Here is a 19,153-nt window from a genome sequence, read left to right as displayed (position 1 = left end):
TTACACAAATCTTACTCCACAAAAGACCCCAAAGCCCAATTTAAACCTAATCTGAATCCTGATATACTGCAGCAGAAAATGAATTCTACATGTGAAATTAAAAACCTAATTCACAGAAGAGAGTCTGCACATATCATCCTATAATGATGAAAAATGGATAATCTTTAAATATATGAAAATGGGTCTTTTCTGCACACAAGAACACAAGAATGCGAAGTAACCTCAGTCTCATTTGTATGGCTGCCCTAGACTGAGATAACTACCATTCAAATGCAGCTCATAAATAATGGAAAGGGGAAAATATTTTAATATGCCAAGTCACACCCCTTTAATCATAGTGAGGTACAAGCTGATGGTGTGTGTGTGTGTGTGTGTGTGTGTGTGTGTGTGTGTTTGCACATGGCTTTCATGCTTGACACAGAAGAGATTCGGCTACCGAATGAGACCAGATGCAGCCGTCTCCCTTCGCTCCGATCCTTTCTTAATGGACAATTACCGAAGAGTTATGGTTTTCTGTCACAATCATAATAGAGTGAAAATTAAAAGGCCTTGTAAAGCTTTTATGTGGTCAAGGCAACCAGATGAGCCCCACCATTTCAAGCTCATACAGCAAGCATGGACATATGATGCAGTTTCCTTTCCATCTAAGGACTCGATTCTGCTTCACAGCATATGTACAGTGTGGTTAAATGCAACACTTACTCTCCATTAAGTTGTGTTTGATCTCAATCTCTAAACACAACACTGACATATCATCATGTCTTAAGTTAATGTTGCAAATGTGATCTATAGACACATTTTTAGTAGTTCTCTGTGATTGCAAGTCTTTAGCAGCTTATTGCTCCACTGTAGTCATCGATTTGTTGCTACCATAGTCTGTCAGCTGTATAGCAAATCCCTTTTCTCTAAAGAAAGTTCTCTGAACTGAAAGCGTGTGAACCAAAACACATGAGCTTATGCTCCAAATCCAAATTAATGAGCTAAAAGATGCTACAAAGCTCTTGAGAGCATAGAAAAAGTTTGTAGTTGGGTGATTTCACACTGCACATAGTCATTTGAGCTGCTGATAATGTAAAATATTGATTAGTGCAGCTTCAAATGTTGTAAAGTAATGAATTTTAGCTCTTTGGGGCTGTTTTTGCTCAAACTACTATGTCCAAAAGATGGCCGTAACGTAATAAGAAGTCATTCCAGACCTAGTGGTAAGGTACAGTATTGTTTTACCTGGAGATGTTATTAGTTCTTAGTACATTTGAGCAGATTAGAGTTCCTAGTGACTAAATGCAACTAAGCTTCATCCAGAAAATCTTCCTCGTTAACTACAGAATATCCTGTTCACTTTTCCACAGCAGTCCTCGCCACATTCCACTTACTTAAACATGTGCCTCATAAAACTTGAACACTATGAGCAGACGCTGACTAATGTAGTTCCCATACAGCCCCAGCATGTGAACATAAGCTTTTAGCATGATCTGAACATGCTCTATGGCCCTTGCCTAATGAGGTCAGGCCAAGTGGGTGACTTGCTGTGCAGCGAACCTTAACGGCAAACGCTTCAAGTCCGGACGCCCTGTCCGTATCTCAGAGAACACATAATGGAAGAGAAGAGGGAAAGAAAGGCTTGTGTTACTTGGTTGTCAGTGCAGGGATAATTATCCTCCAGAGAGGAAGACTGTCTTTACTGAAATACTTCAATGTGGTCTGGTTTTCCAAAAACAGACAATTACTTCCAAAACAGATCTAATTAGGCATAAAACCTGGATCTGTTCAAAAAAAGACTTAAAGAGAGTGATGACAGTCCCATAGTTGAGATATAGCAGCAGTATAGAGATAGTAGACTCTGAATGGTGACTGTGACAGGGATCGGCTGATCGACTAAGAGTATGCGATAACATCAACAGTCATTCTCTCACTATATTCCTCCTCTTTTATTTCCTCAAACAGCCTGTTGTCTCTTTATCTTACCTTCTTTGTTCTTTTACTCCCTCAATCTGCTCCTCAAACCCCCTGTGACTTGGCATTCTACCTTTGGAAAACCGATCACAGCTGCTGGGCAGTACCTCCCAAATGTGTCAATCAATATCTTGTCTACCCGACTGACACAGCTGACTGGGCCCCAGCAGAGCTGCTCTGTTCATAAATGAACAACATTTCTTATTAACAGCATGCTCTTTAAAGATAAGACTGAATCAAATGTTTTTTTAATGTTTGACAGACTATGAAAAGATATGTGAAAAACAGCTGCAATCTCAGATTTGTATAAAATCAGTGAGGTTAAACCCCGCAGAGCCACATGTCCCAAGGGCACATTTTCCTACAATCTGGCTATGTTTCCATTCAATGCCACTGCAGCCCATTTTCAGGAAAAATGTTTACAAAAATAACCTTTTCCATCAGCTAGCTAAAAGTAAAGGACTTCCTCTAGTTAAAATATAGTGCTGTCTCCAAAAATAACTCCATGAGAAACTCTCACAAACTGTTGCTCATGAGCGAGTTATTATTACGCCACTGGGTACCACTCATTTTGTCTGATGCTGGAAACAACACAGAGATGCACTTGCTAATATTGTAATTCACAGGGTTAGAGCCACAACAAATGCCTTGTGCACAAGAAGAGTGACAGCACATGACATTTCAGAAAGGTCATGGTTGGACAGATATTTTGTAGACAGCATTTAAGGAGCTGATTTCTGTAATGTTATGCATAGAGTCAGAACAGCTTCAAACGAATGATCATATAAATGATCATATAAACTGCATCTCAATGTTTAACCTGCAAACACAGCTTAAACTTTTATTGAAACTCCCAACTAATTTTCTGTTAGCTACATCTGTGCAATCAACCTTTGGTGTTCTGCACACTAAAGTAGTGTGGATGGGCTGTAATAAAAGCCATACTACAAACAATGTTTGGGGGTTGATGCTTTTAATTATGCCATTGTAAAATCAGGAAAAACAAATGTAAGAGACTGGTTAAGTCTAAGCTGCAATGCTGACATAACCTAACAACTACACTTCAGTTTTTGAACACAGCCTTTTTCAACAGTATGCCGCAAATTTATTGGGTGTGTTGAGATAAGTACATTTTTTAAGTAATTTCAAACAATCTATTATCTGTTTTTCCAGTATTACATCTTGTAGCAGCCATTAAAAAACACAATTTCCCATGCACCTTAGGCAATTGCAGTCTAAATAGCAGAAGAGGACAATCTTCTGGTGAGCAGAAGGTACACTGCAAGTTCAGACATGTCTATAATTAGTTCAGGGCAGCCAGAGATTACAGCAATAATCTTGAAACATTAACTTTATAAGAAATAGTTGAGAAAATTTATGGATGTGGACAAAACCTTGTGCAATTACTTAAGTACCCTCTCTGCCACATTGGATCCTATTGGAATGGAGGCAAGCCTGAACGCATCATAATGACTTTGATTCTCTATAGTCGTTTAAAAAAAAACAAAAAACTTAAAGCTTAAAAATCCAAATAAGACACAGATCTCACATTTTTCTTTTCATCCTTCGTCTTCCATACTTGTAATAATATTAAGACTAAGTAGCCATCACTGCAAAACAAGAACAATGATGTTTCTTTATTCAAAGTCTTCTACACAGATCATTGTGAGGATTCAGACTTTTCTGAGATGTAGTATGAAAATGGTCAGATAAATTCAACAATTTCTAGTTTAAATTTAAATATTTCTGATGAAATTAATTTGTATATCTTATATGCCCATATGTTTATTTTTTTTATTGACCCCACTGAGGAAACAGTAACCAACAGAGATTCATTAAACAGATTTGATTCATTGCATAATGGATGAAGAAAATAGATGCTGAATATAATGCTAATAAAAAAATGTGGCTAAAGACTTGGGACTCAAACAGGACCATTGTGCTCAGTATGAATGAGGCACTTTGACTTGAGACACTGGGGCCCATATTCTTAGCTCAGAGCTGGAATGCACAGAAAACCCTGCAATCCTGTAAGCAAGCCTGCAGACGAGCCTCGAGCCAAGGTCGAGGCATTAATGAAACAGAAAGAAAGAGTGAGGAAGCAATATCTAACAGGTAAATAGTCTCCTAAATTAAATCTGTACACTCCATATTGAAATAACAATGCCAATAAAAATCAGTCACCTGCTCTTCTGCAGTCATTCACACACACACACGCACACACAATCAGCATTTTAGGTGTGTGTCATGGGAAACAGAGCTGAAAGACAAAGCACTGTACACAGAGAGGACAAAATGACAAGATGATCAGCCGCCACAACACAAACCAGTGATGCTTACACAGTGAAAGGAAGCAACACTGTACTTCACCATTAACATAATGAGAAGGAGAATAAACAGAAAGATAAAACAACATTTACAAAAGAGAAGAGGAAGAGAAGCAAAATCAGGCAAGGTAAGATAAATCTAATGATGACAGGGCTTTAGCTGGTAAGAGAGAACATGGCACAGAAGACATGGCTCTCTTCAGTATTATACATAGAAACTACTAGTGGGTTTATTTGGGGGGTGCAGGAAGGGCAGGATACCCAGGGTCCACACTCATCAAGGGCTCCCATAAAACAAGTTTGCTGTTGTTATTCATAGTTTACTCCAAAATTTAACAGTGTTGGGCTGGGGCAGAGTAAAATGTTTATTGATACATTCAGACCTGTGGCATTTGCTCTTCTTGGCATTGACGTGATGCTGATGTTGTTTGGCGGCTTGCGTGGATTATTGTTTTGCATGGCTCATTGTTTCCCACAGACTGATAGGATAAATGTTAACAAAGCTACCAATGTAGGCACATAACCTGATGTAATAAGAAAGTTAGGCTTCAGATTTAATCATGTTTGTGCTCATATGAACCTAAGTATTTATTGTGATGAAACATTTAGCACTAATCCTCCTTTTAGCTTCTCTTTAGAAACAACATCCTCTCTGCTTCCTTTAAGGCACATTCCCTTCACATTGTTATTTATTGCATTTCCACTTCAATAAACAGCATAACGTGGATGGTAACAGTAAAGATTTACATCTGCCTTTGCCTACCGAGCCATTAAAAACATCTACCAGAGTTTGTCCATCTGTAAAACTGTGGAGCTTACTGGTTCATTGACTGGAACTTGATAATGTTAATGACCGAAAGACGTTTTATCTAGTGAAGATCAGCCCTGATCTTCTGCATAACAATTTTTACTGTAAAAAAAAAACAAAAAAAAAACAGCAAGTCTGCCCTTAAATTTACGCTGACTAATATATATTTAAGCCACAGAAGCCTCACAACAGGTAAATAAGACGTTCATAACCTCCCTTACATCCCACCTGAGGATTTGTTTAAGGGACTTTGTTTAGCCTGGAGGAGCCTTCTTACTTGGACCACACAAAGACACAGCAAGGACTGCTGAATGGTCATCTCCACTGCAACACTGTAACTGATAACACTCATGCTAATACCTGCCTTGTATGGGTAAACAGGCCTTAGACAGATAAGCTGCAGATAAGTTAATGGGTTAAATGGGTTAACCCAGCAGAACCCAGTCAAAAGAGTTATAGCGAGAGCAAATTGTGGAGTAGCAAATAGAGACCAAAGAGAAAAAAAGCTTGAAGCATTCTTTCTTTTTCATAAAAAGTTATTTATTGTTCCTTAAATACATATTTACTGACTTACTGATCTTTGCTCATGTTAAGAATCAAGATGCAGTGCAGCAACTGCACACAGCCAAGGTTACATCTATCATTAACAGATTATGTTACAGCTGTAATGACAAGGTGATTCAGAATCATAGTTTTGTTTGTGCAAGGTTCAGTAACTACAGGCGATGGTATACGCACCCGCACATACAGAAGCTTTTCCACATACACACAGGCACACACACATTTAGGCTTGCATGTTTTCCCACAGCTCACTGTGGACAGCTGAGGCCGATTACACCAATCGTTGCAAACAGAATTAACTGAAATTAACAGCAGTAGCCTCTATGTGCACATGTGTGTGTGTGTAAGCTGCAGATCTGTAGTAAATATCTTGACACAGCTTGCCGCTGAGAGGCTCAGTCTACAACGCCTTAAAGAAAATTAATAGTCTCCTCCAGCCGATACAGCTTAGTCTGCTTAGACTACACACAGAGCTCACACATTGACACACAACCGCCAGTGCCACACTTAGCTACAACACCCGACAGAGAAGCATCCTGTGGTGAGACCTAGGGTTTGTCTTTTGTGATGTGTGCTCCTCCCTTTGTTAACCATCCACCTCACCGTGCAATGTATTTCTCACTGTGTATATGATATAACCAACAGTGTTAGTGTTTTAGTGTGTGTGTGTGTGTTTGTGTTTGGTCACCCACATTTTGTCTTTCAGGTCTTTTAACCTAATGCCTGATAGCTGCTTTGTGCACTATGTAGATACAGTGTGCTCAGTAAAGCGATCTAAAAAGAGAGAGAAGCACTAACCTGGTTGGAGGTTGCGTTTAGAGGGAGCAGCAAGGTGGAGTCCAATGAAGAAATTAAAATCCACACAGATAGACTGAAGTAAAAAGACCTCTCCCTCCTCTCTCTCCTCCTCTGGGCTCTGTCGCTTGCACTAGCAGCTTCAGGCGTGTGTGAAACTGCTGCCTCGCTGCATTGCTTGCATCCTCTTTTCCTTCCCCCGTCTCTCTCTCTCTCTCTCTCTCTCTCTCACATACACACACACAGTCACTAACACACATTCGCACTTGGTCAGTCAGTGACAGACTGTCTCCCCTTTTTGCTCAACCTCCCATCTTAATGCTTCCCTCTCCTTTTACCCTTTCCTCTCTGCCTGTCTGTCTGTCTGTCTCTCTACAGCGAGTGAAGATAATCACATTCCAGTGGAGACGAGGCATATGGTGGGGGAGCGACCCCGAGTAAAGCCCCCTCTGTGTGGGAGTGTGGCGCATGGACAATCAGTCCCATTGTGCTGGATGTGGGGAGGGCCGGTGAGAGGGGAAGAAGCCATTGGCCGCACTCATCTGCTATCCCTGCTGTTGCTGGTGGCCATAGCATATATAGATGCTGAGTGTGACACAAAACAACTCCCTCAGGGAAGACGATGGGAGGAGGGGGATACACAGGCAAAGCAGGGCGTAAGGAGAGAACGATGATGAAGAATCGATCTGTCCATTAGAGAGGAGATGCTGAAGTAGAAGTTATCATTTGTCATCTTCAATGTCTCTCAGTGGGTTGTGTGTTTGAGTCCCCTTCTCCCAGGGTTCACACTGACTAGTGCAACATAGGTTGGGGATAGTGAAACCTAAATCCACCCCCTCATTTCCCATGACAACCACATCAGTAGAACTCCCCAGAGAAGTTACACAGCGAGATACAAGCAACAAGAACAAAAAAATTGGATGATTCTAAAACAGCTACATACAGTAACCACAATTATGTGAAAAATTCAAAGTCATTTACCAAGTCACATGATGTGCATGGAGCATATGACTTATTTGTCATTCAAAGTTTTACTCAAACCCAAAAGATGAAATATACAGTAGTGGCATACAGAGACAAACAATCCCTAAATGAATACGTTAAAATTTTTTAATTTAACGTTAGTTTTCCACTTCTTGAGGTTTTTGAGGTTTGATTAGGTCGCTCTTTATTAGACCATCTCAATGCACACGCTTATTCTGCAAAGGTTTAATGGTACCGAGGTGGAGAATCAGTCCCACTAGCTGTTTACCTTCATGTGTCCAACTACCAACACTTACAATACACTATCAAAAAGCACATTCTTTTATATTTTCTTTTGCCTATTTGATGAAAATTTGAAATACTATAATGATTTGAAATAATATAATGAATAGCAATGGTTGCTAATTTATGACTATAGCACAGTACTGTACCTGGTCACGATTTGAGTCTTATTTTTGCTGCCCCCAGTCAAGTTAAGCATGCACTAGTCAAGAGCAATCCAAGCATAAAGTCTGATTCATGGTCAAGTCTAAAATTTACAACTCTTGTGCAAGCCGTCAAAATGTTTCATTTCAGGAACTAACAATGTTTTAGTTTGATGACAATGCACCTTTTTTTGTTTTTTTTATTTTGCATGTTCTGGGTTTGGAACTGACAACATGAGCAGATAAGTCAGTCAAGTCACATAATGTTGCCAACAATTAGGGAACTGCTTATGTGTTTAGCTGCTGTGAAAAATCATTAACGAATAATGAATTTTATTTGAATATATATGTTTTAGTTTGGCACAGGCAATTTGTAAAGAGACTCAGATGTATTGCTATTCACATCTTCTTCCTCAGACTGTCAGAGCTGTGCTCATCAGCAGAATACACTTAACTACAGAGCAGAGAGGTCTCTCTTGTTGTTGGCTGGAGGGGTTTAGGTGTTGTCATAGTGATAAAAAGCAGTTGACCTTGAAATGACAAGTGCTAGAGCGGCAGAGAGAAGTCTCGCTTTCACAACTTGTGTGAGGAAACATTCTTTCTACAGTGCATAAACAAAGCCAGTCACACCTCTGTCACTCAGCTGAAAACAAACTATTTTTATCACAGAGCCTCACTCTGTCCATCTCTTTTTCAAATTCAGACTGGCAGCTCTTAACACATACATTAATCCTTACTTCTATTTTACTTCTTTGCTGACCTATTTCTCTCTCCTCTTTTCAGCTCACTTCTTAATTTCTAAATTTCCTTTAACCACAACTGGAAATTCCTTCAAGGGGCCAGTAATTATCTGAATAATTATTTACCACACATAGTGTTAACCCTTTACAAGCAGCGTTGGATATGCAGACCAATTAAAAAGAAATACGTTTGGCGGGCATGCTCATAGCCCACATGTACAATATACATACACTAGTCTCCCACATACCTTGATACACTCCGAGTCTGTACAGGCGTCATTACACATCAGTGTAATTAGTGACCAGAGAGTCAAGAAACCAGTAACTGTTTCCAGACCCCACCATCAGCAGTATGTGTGCTCTGTTGCCTACATGTCTCTGTTGGCCTTATTTCTGTGTGTGAACCACATAAAAGAAAAGTGGCTGTTACAGAATTAACGAATGCTGTGTTTCTTCCTGGCCATTTACTGCAGAGCTACTTCCACCAACAGGTCAGTACTGCTGCTCAGGGGACCTACTGCCTGCACAAAAATTTAGAAAACTACTTGTTGAATTAAGGTACATATTTAATAATAAAAAAGCAAGGCAAACCAATTTAGTCAATTTATTGAAATGCTAAACACAAATAACGTGCTGCACTTGTTGTGGCCAGTGTTGGATCATAATAAAGAAAAATCATAATATGTACATATCACTCAAACATTTCAACACATTTTTACAAATTATTTAGTCTCTTTTGTTTTGTTTTTGATTTGTTATTAGTCTATAGTGAGAGAAACCTGAAGAGAGAGAAACTGAGTGGGTATGACATGCAGTAAAGGTTTTAGCAGGACTCATCCAACCAGGATGTTATGGCATGTTCTGTAACCTTTAAGCTAGAAGGCTGCGAAAACAAAAGTATACATTACAAAGTATTTACTGACCTAATTTTAGCTTGACCCTAGTGATGGGCTGCCTGTGCCTCACTCAATCCTAAATTTCCTAAAGTAGACATGACTACAGCTTGTACATAAACGGAAGCCTCAGCAAAAGTAAATGAAGGAAAATGTAAATAAATAAATAAATAACAACAGCAGCAATAATAATAATGTTATCTTATTTATTATTTTATAATAGCATAACATAAACAAAATATTTATTAATATATTATTTATATCAAAGTGATTTAACCTGTGACATATCTGATGTTGTATGGGCAATAATTGATACTGGTCGGTACAAAAGACTTGTGTGGCCATTTAAGCAGGAGGACAAATTAAAGCCTAGGTCTCAAGACAGAAGCGTATTGTATCTGTGATAGTGTTCTCTTGGACTGTGTTTTCTCTCTTGATTAGCTCAGCCGACTGGAGAGCTTCTCAAGAATTTCTACTTTCAACATCGCTCAAGTGCACGCCTTCTGTTTCTGTTTCTTAACTGTGTTAATAATGTTTAAAAAAGAACAAGTGTCATCCTACTTCAATTTCAAATAATTCAATATTTACAGTTTATTTGAGTTCAGTTCTTTACAGTTTCAACCTCAACTTTCTTTTATATTTTATAAAATTACATTTATTCATGGAACAACAATATATGTGCATATATTTTCTACTGTCCTTTGCCAAACTACCTTCCTCCCACTCATCACAGACACACACAATGCCCACCTCACACTTTATTCTATCTCCTTGCTTCTGCAGCTGGTGTTTCCTTAAGCATCTTACATCCTGTGTCAAATCCACCTACTACTCATTCACTCTTCCATCTTTCACCAGCCATCTCTTTCTTCTCTCTCTGGCCTCGAATGCAGAAAGGCCCTAGGCCATTACCCACTACATCTCTTTAAGCATAGAGTTGTTGGTCTCCCACACACCCCCACATACACACATCATTAATTAAACCTGTAAAACTTAAAATGCATGCACGTATGCATGTTTTTTTATGCACATGCACAAACACACACTAAGCTTTTGAGCCCCACTGTTTTCATTTACTCTCTCCTCCTCCCAGTGCAATGCACACAATATGAAGGTTGATAATGAAAGATGGGTGCTGTAAGCACACATGCGCATGCACGCACACATACACATACACAAACAAACACACACACACACACACACACAAGCTACAGGGACACATCAAGCAACATATAAAAGCTAATTTCTTGTTTCTACAGTAGCAGTTGTCAGGAGGGCACCTTGTCATCCTTGCCAATATGCTCCTAAAAAAAAAAAAAAAAAATACAACTTTGCTAAAATCAGTGCCAACTGTGTGGAGCTGGTCCTGCTAACACAGCCAGACAAAAGGATTTATCCAGACACAAAACTGATTAAAAAACAATTAGTTTACCGAGAGCCTCTCAGCACGGAAGACACTTAGATGCTTTCATTATCTACCTTATCGTTCTCATCTTTCCTCGCCGTAAACACATAGGCCACTATAATCTGGCCTGAATTAACAATAACAGTTGAAAGGATCACTAAGACTGGTAAATACCTCACTATTTTTATGATTGTGAGTGTATCAGTAACAGTATGTGTGAGAGTGAGATAGAGGTAGAAAGAAGGATTGCCCAATACACACACGATCGTTGTATTAATATTGTCTTAAGTAACCTTATTTAAAAAAAAAGAAAAAAAATGTATTAAGTCAGGTGCTATTTATTATTATTATATATATTATTAAATATATTGTTATATCTAGCACTGATTCACCAGTCTTGGTATGGAATGTATGGAGTTAGACTTCTACCTCCTTCAGAGTGCACCCATCTTTCTACTCTGCCTGTTTGCATTATGATTCTGTGCATGCAGTGGGCATCACCCCCTGGCTAAAAAGACACTGTAGGTTCCCCTTCAGATCTTTTAACCCTCAAGGAGAGCGATTTCTTTATAGACTACACATACTTGGTACTCTGTTCTAACTGATGACCAAGTGGGAGGCTTAGATTTCAGTTATGTACAGTCTGAAGCCTCAACATTATGAACTTGAAAGTCATACACCATGAATTTAGCCTTTCTAAATCTAAGGACTTCATTACTACTTAACTGTTGTGAACACTGAATTTGGTTATGTCTTTTTTTTTTTACTCTTTTTCACTCTCATGGTTTGCTGAGACACAGAACACAGCCACTGTAGTCTCTGCGACAAATGCATTTCTCAAGGTGTGTGTGAGAAGAGAAACAGAGAATGGAACAATGAAATAAATAGTGCTAGGAAAATAAAGAAGGCAGAACAACCAAAGCAACACTCATCAAGTGAAAACAAACAAAAGCACTAAATTTAGCATGTCACAGTCAGCATTATCTTCACCTGATTACCTAACTTACTAGTGTGCCTCTACACTCAGGTGTTCATGCACAGTCCAATTCAGTTAAAACACGCTGTGCTGCTGAAGTTTGAGCTACTTTACAGCTATGGTGCATACGAAAGGAAGCAACAGGTGAGGTTACTAAATATCTGTGTGAACAACCACTCAACCCCTCAATGGGTACAGTGTTACAGAATAACAATACTATACAGGAAAGGTGGATGGAACAAAGATGTGTATAGTCTTACCACACATGGGGCTAAAAATAAAACCCATGCTTTCAGAGTGGTGCGCCTTTTTAATGAGTCATTAAAAGGGTTTACACAACACAAATGGTGTGCTATAGTTTATAATGATGATGATGAAACTTTGAATAAATAACCAACTATTTAGTCCACTGTATTCATGCAGTGACTGCAGGATGCTTTTCTTTTCTCAGCTGTTGGTCATTATGTCTCATACACATCCTTTATCAAGGCAGACAGCTGAGAACTGGTCACTGCTGGACAGCCACGAACACATGGCCTTCAGTACAACAAAAACACACATAGTAAAAGGAAAAATCCCTGGGGCCACAACTAACACATTACATCTGTTATCACCCTTCATAGGTTACAGCACCATATATAATGTGGCTAATTGTTATTCACGATATAAAGAGATGTATTTTTCAAGATTTTCAAGTTTGTAGGTTATTAAATAAAATTTTGCTTCACTTGATTCTTACATGTCATTTATCCCTTTCAGATCCTCTCAAAAAAAAGGATCTGACATCTAACACTGAGGCTGATAGAGTCATAATTGAATTTTTACTTTTCCTGGACTTGAACCTTACTAAACAATATTTCTTCATTAAGGTAACATCAGTGCAGCTTTAATTGTGATAGTTTTATCCATATTACCTTACTACTGCTTATAATAATTATATGACTTACAGAAGCTATTAGCCACTCTGCTCACCTCCTAAAAGAACAGTTCACCACAAAATAGAAATACCAGCATTATTTGTAAGATCTCTAAAAAAATTAATTGTTCTAATTTTCTAACTACTTTTTGAAGGCTATAATAATCAGACAAAAATGTAATCCAAGTGCAAAGACACTGACATTGACAAGTTGTGTTATTACTAGATGTGACACCCTCTCCCACGTTGAAACAATGAGCTTGGTGAAAGGACCTGGGGCTGCTTGTTTTCCAAGCCTTTTCCTTCCTGCCAATGAGAATGAAGGCAGAATGCCTCACACTGTTTCCTCTCCTATGCTATTAAATAAAGGTGACTCACCCTTGCACATTAACAATGCACACCACCCAAAGGTAGGTGCACAGTTCAGGGTTTGTGATGTTAAAACACACAGATACACACACAGTATTGTTGCCCTGCATATAAACACATAAAACACCAGCAAAGTTGGGTAATGGGTCATCTGAGACTTTGCCAAAAGTCCAGAGTGGCTCGCAGAGGGTCTTAAGAGGGAGGACTGGTTCCCAGGCCTCTGAGAACAAAACTGTCTTTTTTTCCTGCATGGTGGATTTAAATTCTCCTTCACAACTCTTCTGTATTGCTCCACAGCAGCAGGCTGGTCGACATGGAGACCAACTAGCAGCTCAGTGTATAAGTGTGCATTTGCCAAACATTCTTGATGATAAACCACTTGTTGATACGCTTTATAAAAATTAGCTGTTGTCTTGTGCAGATGTAGCAAATCATGTTAGAGAAAACAAATCAGCAGCAGAGTGTTTAAAAATGGTGCATGTGGGAGAGAAGCTAGATGATAGCATTACAAAATTAATCTTTGATAGAAAATAGAGGTTAACTAAATGCCAGTCAAAATAAAATGCGAGAACAGTAGGGATGAAACAAGTCATGGGAATGTTCAATGGTATCAAAAGATGAGTCACAGTGAATGTTTGTGAAACAATGGAAAGAATAAAAAGCACTTTTCTTCCATTATGAACAAGACATTGCATCGTTAACTCATCATTTATTTTTCTTGTAAAAAGCCAAATAAGGTTTCTCCAAATCTTACCATAACAGCAGAGTAGACACATCTTTGTGTTTTTACCTTTCTGGCTCCAAAACCAATACTTGCGACGTCGTTTCATTTTGATTCCAGAGTCTTTTATTTTGCAAAGTTATAAAAAAAAAGAGAAAATACCAACACAAGTTCTTCTCCTAACATATATATATTGAACTAATGACAGCGCCCATCCTCACTGTGTTGCCCAGCCTGTAAGCGTAACCTACCCGAGGCAACACCTTTCAGGGGGGACCTCCAGTACCCAGCGGCCAGGCAGTCCATGCTGTGTGTGAGACGACAGGTAGTACGTGGTAGAAACATTGGAGAGCAAAATTAAGGTTTTATAAAAAGAGGAGGTCAAAGAAAGCATCTGACAACTAACACTGAAGTTGCACTGGGTCCTAAAATGCACCTTTGTTTGGTACTTTCTCCACTTCCTTCCACCACCTCAGCCTGTAGGAGAAGCAGAGGAGGCCCCCGCTGGCAAGATGCCCTGCTGAAGTTTACGGCTCAAAAGTAGGAAGACAGCACTGATCCAACAACAAGATGGCTATTGTCAAAACGGGATATCCTCAGTTTTGCAAAATTAAAAAAAAAAAAAAAAAAAAAAAAAAATGTTTTGCTTTGCACAATATATCGACATCTTCCTTTCTGTTTGGTTACTTCTTCAAAGTGTTTCCATTGCTTTCAGGCCATCATCACAAGTTGAAGTTCTCTTTTTCTTAGCTCACAGTAATTCTGGGAAGAAATGTAGAGGCTAACAATACCAGTCAGGAGCGGGAAATGACGCATACTGTCAGGAAGTCAGGCAGGCCTGGATAGTGCATGGAAAAGAAAAACAGTCTCCAGGCTGAAATACAGCAGATAATTTTGCTTCCCTATTGGTTTGGTATATTGGCATTTAGAATAGATGCTGTCCCTGTTTGCACTTCATGTGTCAAAACCAGCTCATAAGCAAACATTTGAGAACAATCTCGCCCTGAATTTCTCTGGGAAGCAAAGATGAAAACACATACAGATGGTTATCACCAAAGGAGTGTAATCAGGCCTAGAGAGTTTCTTAGATATGTCTACATAAACACTCCAAAAGTAGCTCAGTGTTTCCTCTCTCCACCTCACTAGTTTTCCTCCAGGCATATGTAAAACATTTCTGAGAATCAGAGGAACATAAAGTTTCTAAGTCTTTCTGAGTCTAAATAAAACACACAAAAGAGTATAATATACATACAATCTAACAAATGTGATGATTAATTCTTTATGTTCTAAGTTTATTCTGAGAAGCTGTACAGTATAATGACGGGTTATAGACTGAGAGGATGCCTGTTCTGCAGTACAAAACCCTGCATACATCTTGATTACACACTGAGCATAAAGTCTGTCTGCAGTTGGTGTGTGAAACACTTCTTTGGGCTTTACTCCACCTGCTGGCCCATTCGCAAACTTCAACATCGATCCTAAATACAGATGATTATGAAAGTGTGTGCAACTGCTGAGGAATATTACACATCCACGCACACATTAGAGTTTAGTAAAATGTTTCAGTAATCTCCTGTTGAGTGCAGTGTGATTATGAAATGAAAAATCCAATAAAATCCTTCACACCTCCATGCATGACATTGCATCCAATCTTGTACGTCCTACTCAAGGGAAAGATTCAGAGAAGGGAAGTAATTCATTCATTTCCTAATTTATTAGAAATATAAGTATTAGCAATGAATGACCACTGTGGTGAGGTGTTATTAATATGTTTACGGTTCACAGCTTTGTTCACTTGAACATAGAAAATACAGTCAACTTGCAATAATCACACTTGGCAATAGACACATTAGTTATGTGTGGTATGCATAGAGCAGTGGTCCCAAAGCATATTTGACCTTTGAACAATTATACAAAAGACAGTAGTTAATGAAATCAAAAATATTTGAGCAATGATGATCAGTGCAGTTTTCATTTACAGCATACTGACACCCTCTGTCAGGACAAGACTTTTTCCTCATGCCTGGATCTAATTACAGTTTTGAAGACAACATTTATTAAGTCATTAAGTCACCTTGAGCATGAAACTCTGGCAACTAGACTCCGTTTGTATCTTATCGCGTTTGTGTTTCTTTCACTAGAAAAACAGATTCAAGAATACCAACAATAAAATGATATCTTCTCTGTATAACGTATACATCATAATGCTGGTTGTTTGCTATTCCTCACTTCCTGGTTAATTCACTCTGAGAGCTAAGCTGTAAGTTTAAATGTGTGAATACCAATCATAGTTTCACTTTTAAGACATTGCATAGCAATTGCTGTGTTTAAAATTTGAATTTGACATGACTGCTGGTCTTTTACAGCACCATATATAGACACAGACCACACTTCATGCTCACAGTTGCACCTCGAGGCAAATTAAGAGTAAAAAAAAAAGAAACTTTTTAAATGTTTTTGGATAGTGGGAGGAAACTACACTACCAGAAGGACACCAACAAATCTATAAGCCAGCAGAACCCAGACCATTCTTACTGGGAAATGATCACTGCACCACTGTTGTTGTTTTTATTTGCCACTGTTAATATAAGAACATTGACTGATGAGTAGAATATATCACAGATACACTATCTGACACTTTTTCAAGATGATATACAGCAGGCAGTATGGTAACTACTTTCCAAATGACCTTTAAAATTCCAAATACCAGTCACACACAAGTGATGCTTCTTCATATTTGAAGTTTATATTAATGCAGAACAGGAATGCAGGCACATAAAAGGGGATCATCTTTAAGCCATCATGAACTGAGCTGCACAAGTAAACTACTATTGCCTGAAGTGACCTAAAGCCAGCAGAGGACAGTGAGAGGGTTTAGTTCAGGCTGAATGAGCATCAGTGCAGTAAAACAATAGCTGTAACAGTAGCCACACTGCGTCTAATTCATACAGTCCCACTGCTCCTTTCTTAGAAGACTGAAAACAATCAGCTCCTTTGTAGGAGATGGATACAGCTGTCCTCACACTAATACTAGCTTAGATTTCCTTGGCCAAAAGCTATCTGACTTACAATAACCAGATATATTTTATTCAATGCGAGTTATGCCGAGACAGATACTTGGGCACTAAACTGTAGAATTGATGTTTATAAAGCAATTACATTGCCATACCTTTCAGAGAAAGGAGACTGTTTGTTTGTAAGATAATGTTTCCGACAACACAAAGGACAGAGACTCAGGAGTAAATGAGCTGGACTGGAATGAACTGGAAATGTATGATAACATACAAAGTCTTTATATTTAGATGTGTATTGCACAATTGCAAAACTCTGTTACAAGAGAGCAGGATAACAACTTATTGCGGCTTACATTCAAAAGATGACCCACTAAAATAGGAAGCAGGCCTACAGACTTAATGACTTGCTAACCATATGTTCAGAAGGATGAGAGCGATGAGATTCCAGTGACCTGGAAGTATAGAGGCTAGATGACAGAATATGGTTAATCAATAAAAGTGTAGTGCTGCTTTGCTGCAGTGCTTCATAAAATGTTTGTGGTCTTGCGGAAGAAGACTATTTAACTGTGTCAGGGGAAAATCTAGTTATACTTAGTTGGTTTGATTTATGCAATAAAAATCAAACAAGGCTCATGAACAGGTTAGCAACATACGATTCCTAGTAGAATACCAAAAGTGGGAACATGTGAGAGATGATGACTTAAATTTACAGTACATGAAGCTGACAGTGATTCACTGACAGACATTTGTGGGTATTTTATTATTTACCAAACTTCCTGCCTCACAGCCTCACACCTGCAGACCTGTGCGACTGCAACAGACTGGTAACCAGCCATCTGTGACTTATCAGCTACAGCCACCTTGCCTGATCTTAACAATGACACCACACCACAGAGCAAAGTTCACATTAAACTACAAGTACACTGCAGTAGGGCTTAGCTGCATGTTTGTACTAAGTAGAATTGCAAGATAAGACGAAGCCATGCCAGTGCTCCTGTCTACGTGGGTCATGCCCAGACAGTTCACACTGAAGAAGTACTAACATGTACTTGAATCCTTGTTTTCTGAGACCTAGAGACAGGCTGCAGTTCTGCTAAGATCCCTTTGCATTTTTACAAAGATACACAGAAGACTTATTTTAAATGTCAACATCACTGAGATACAAAATGTTCTATGTATTGAGCCTGAGAGTTGTATCCTGAGCAGAGTCATCTCCTGTAATGTGGTGTTTCCCAGAATGAGAGGAAAAAAGCCCTCCAGCAGGGGAACGGTTGAACAGGCTGGGTCTTGCCTTTGCAACCTTCATACCTGCTGAGCACCCAGTAAGTCAGCACTGGTGTGTAAACAAGAGTCATATATTAGGTGTGCAGATGTCTTACAAGCTGGCAGTTCCCTGCTTTCCCAAAATGACTGACCAAACACGTGATGCATAACATACAAGTCATGGAGCCAGGTAAAGCTTCTTTAACATGTCCTAACTCTTTCCGTTTACTACTGAACCAAACAGTAGAGGGGTGGGGCACATTGAAGGTGTTATTAAAATATACAGAATATTTTATACTTAAAATATAGAGTATATTATATTCTATATGTACGTGCAGATGCAAAAGTACAGGTTAATAAATAGAGTAGGGGAGTGATAATGGTTTTCCCTCCATTCCTCAGAAACTCACCTTCTTCTGCCTCCCAACATTCCTGACTTGCTCCTTTCCTGCGAATAGCGACTCTGTTGAAGCTGCCCATGTTGTTATGAGGCACTGGCCGCTCCAGCATTGATACGCTTCACCTAAACGTCTTCAAAGTGCAATTCAAACGAAAGTCTCTGAAACGCTGCTGTCGACTCCTCGCGGCGGTTAGCTCAATAGTTATCCGCGTCCAGCTGCGCGCTGCTGCTGCTGCTGCGACCGCGCGCCAGAGACAAATCTGAACATCTTGTGCAGGGAAATAGCGAAAGTCAAAGCCCTGAAGGCACACAGGAGTGCAGAAAACAGCTGTACACATGGAGCAACTTCATCCACTCCTCTCTCTACAGCGTCACCTCGCACCGCCCTTCTCTAGTCTCAGCACAGCCCGTCTTCTCTCCTCTCAGCGCGTGCTCTTCGCTGTTTCTACACAGTGGACGTACTGTCGGTCACGGCACCACGCACACTTTTTTTCTTAAGTTGTGAGGATATTAACATAATGACTGAACACACAACTAAAAGCCAAAACCAACTGCTACCCTAACCTCAAACTGCTGAACACATTCATGTCTGATTCAGGTATT

At 39.2% G+C, this 19,153-nt stretch overlaps 1 protein-coding gene across 4 annotated transcripts in view; it reads right to left on the bottom strand.

The window, feature by feature from the left end:
- Positions 1-18,862, bottom strand: part of fgd4a (FYVE, RhoGEF and PH domain containing 4a) — a 46,597-nt gene extending 27,735 nt beyond the window's left edge. The window contains exon 1 of one of the 4 annotated variants that reach the window (XM_067500206.1): positions 18,561-18,862. In XM_067500206.1, the coding sequence (XP_067356307.1) occupies positions 18,561-18,660 (100 nt within the window). In that variant the 5' untranslated portion in view covers positions 18,661-18,862. Of the gene's footprint in view, positions 1-13,906; positions 14,095-14,124; positions 14,425-18,560 lie in introns of those variants that run through there. The other 3 variants (XM_067500207.1, XM_067500208.1, XM_067500210.1) reach the window with 3 other exon arrangements.
- Between the last annotated feature and the right edge of the window lie 291 nt (positions 18,863-19,153).

Source organism: Channa argus, chromosome 4 (assembly GCF_033026475.1).
Source record: "Channa argus isolate prfri chromosome 4, Channa argus male v1.0, whole genome shotgun sequence".
Taxonomy (NCBI): domain Eukaryota; kingdom Metazoa; phylum Chordata; class Actinopteri; order Anabantiformes; family Channidae; genus Channa; species Channa argus.
This window is presented reverse-complemented; position numbering and strand designations above follow the sequence as displayed.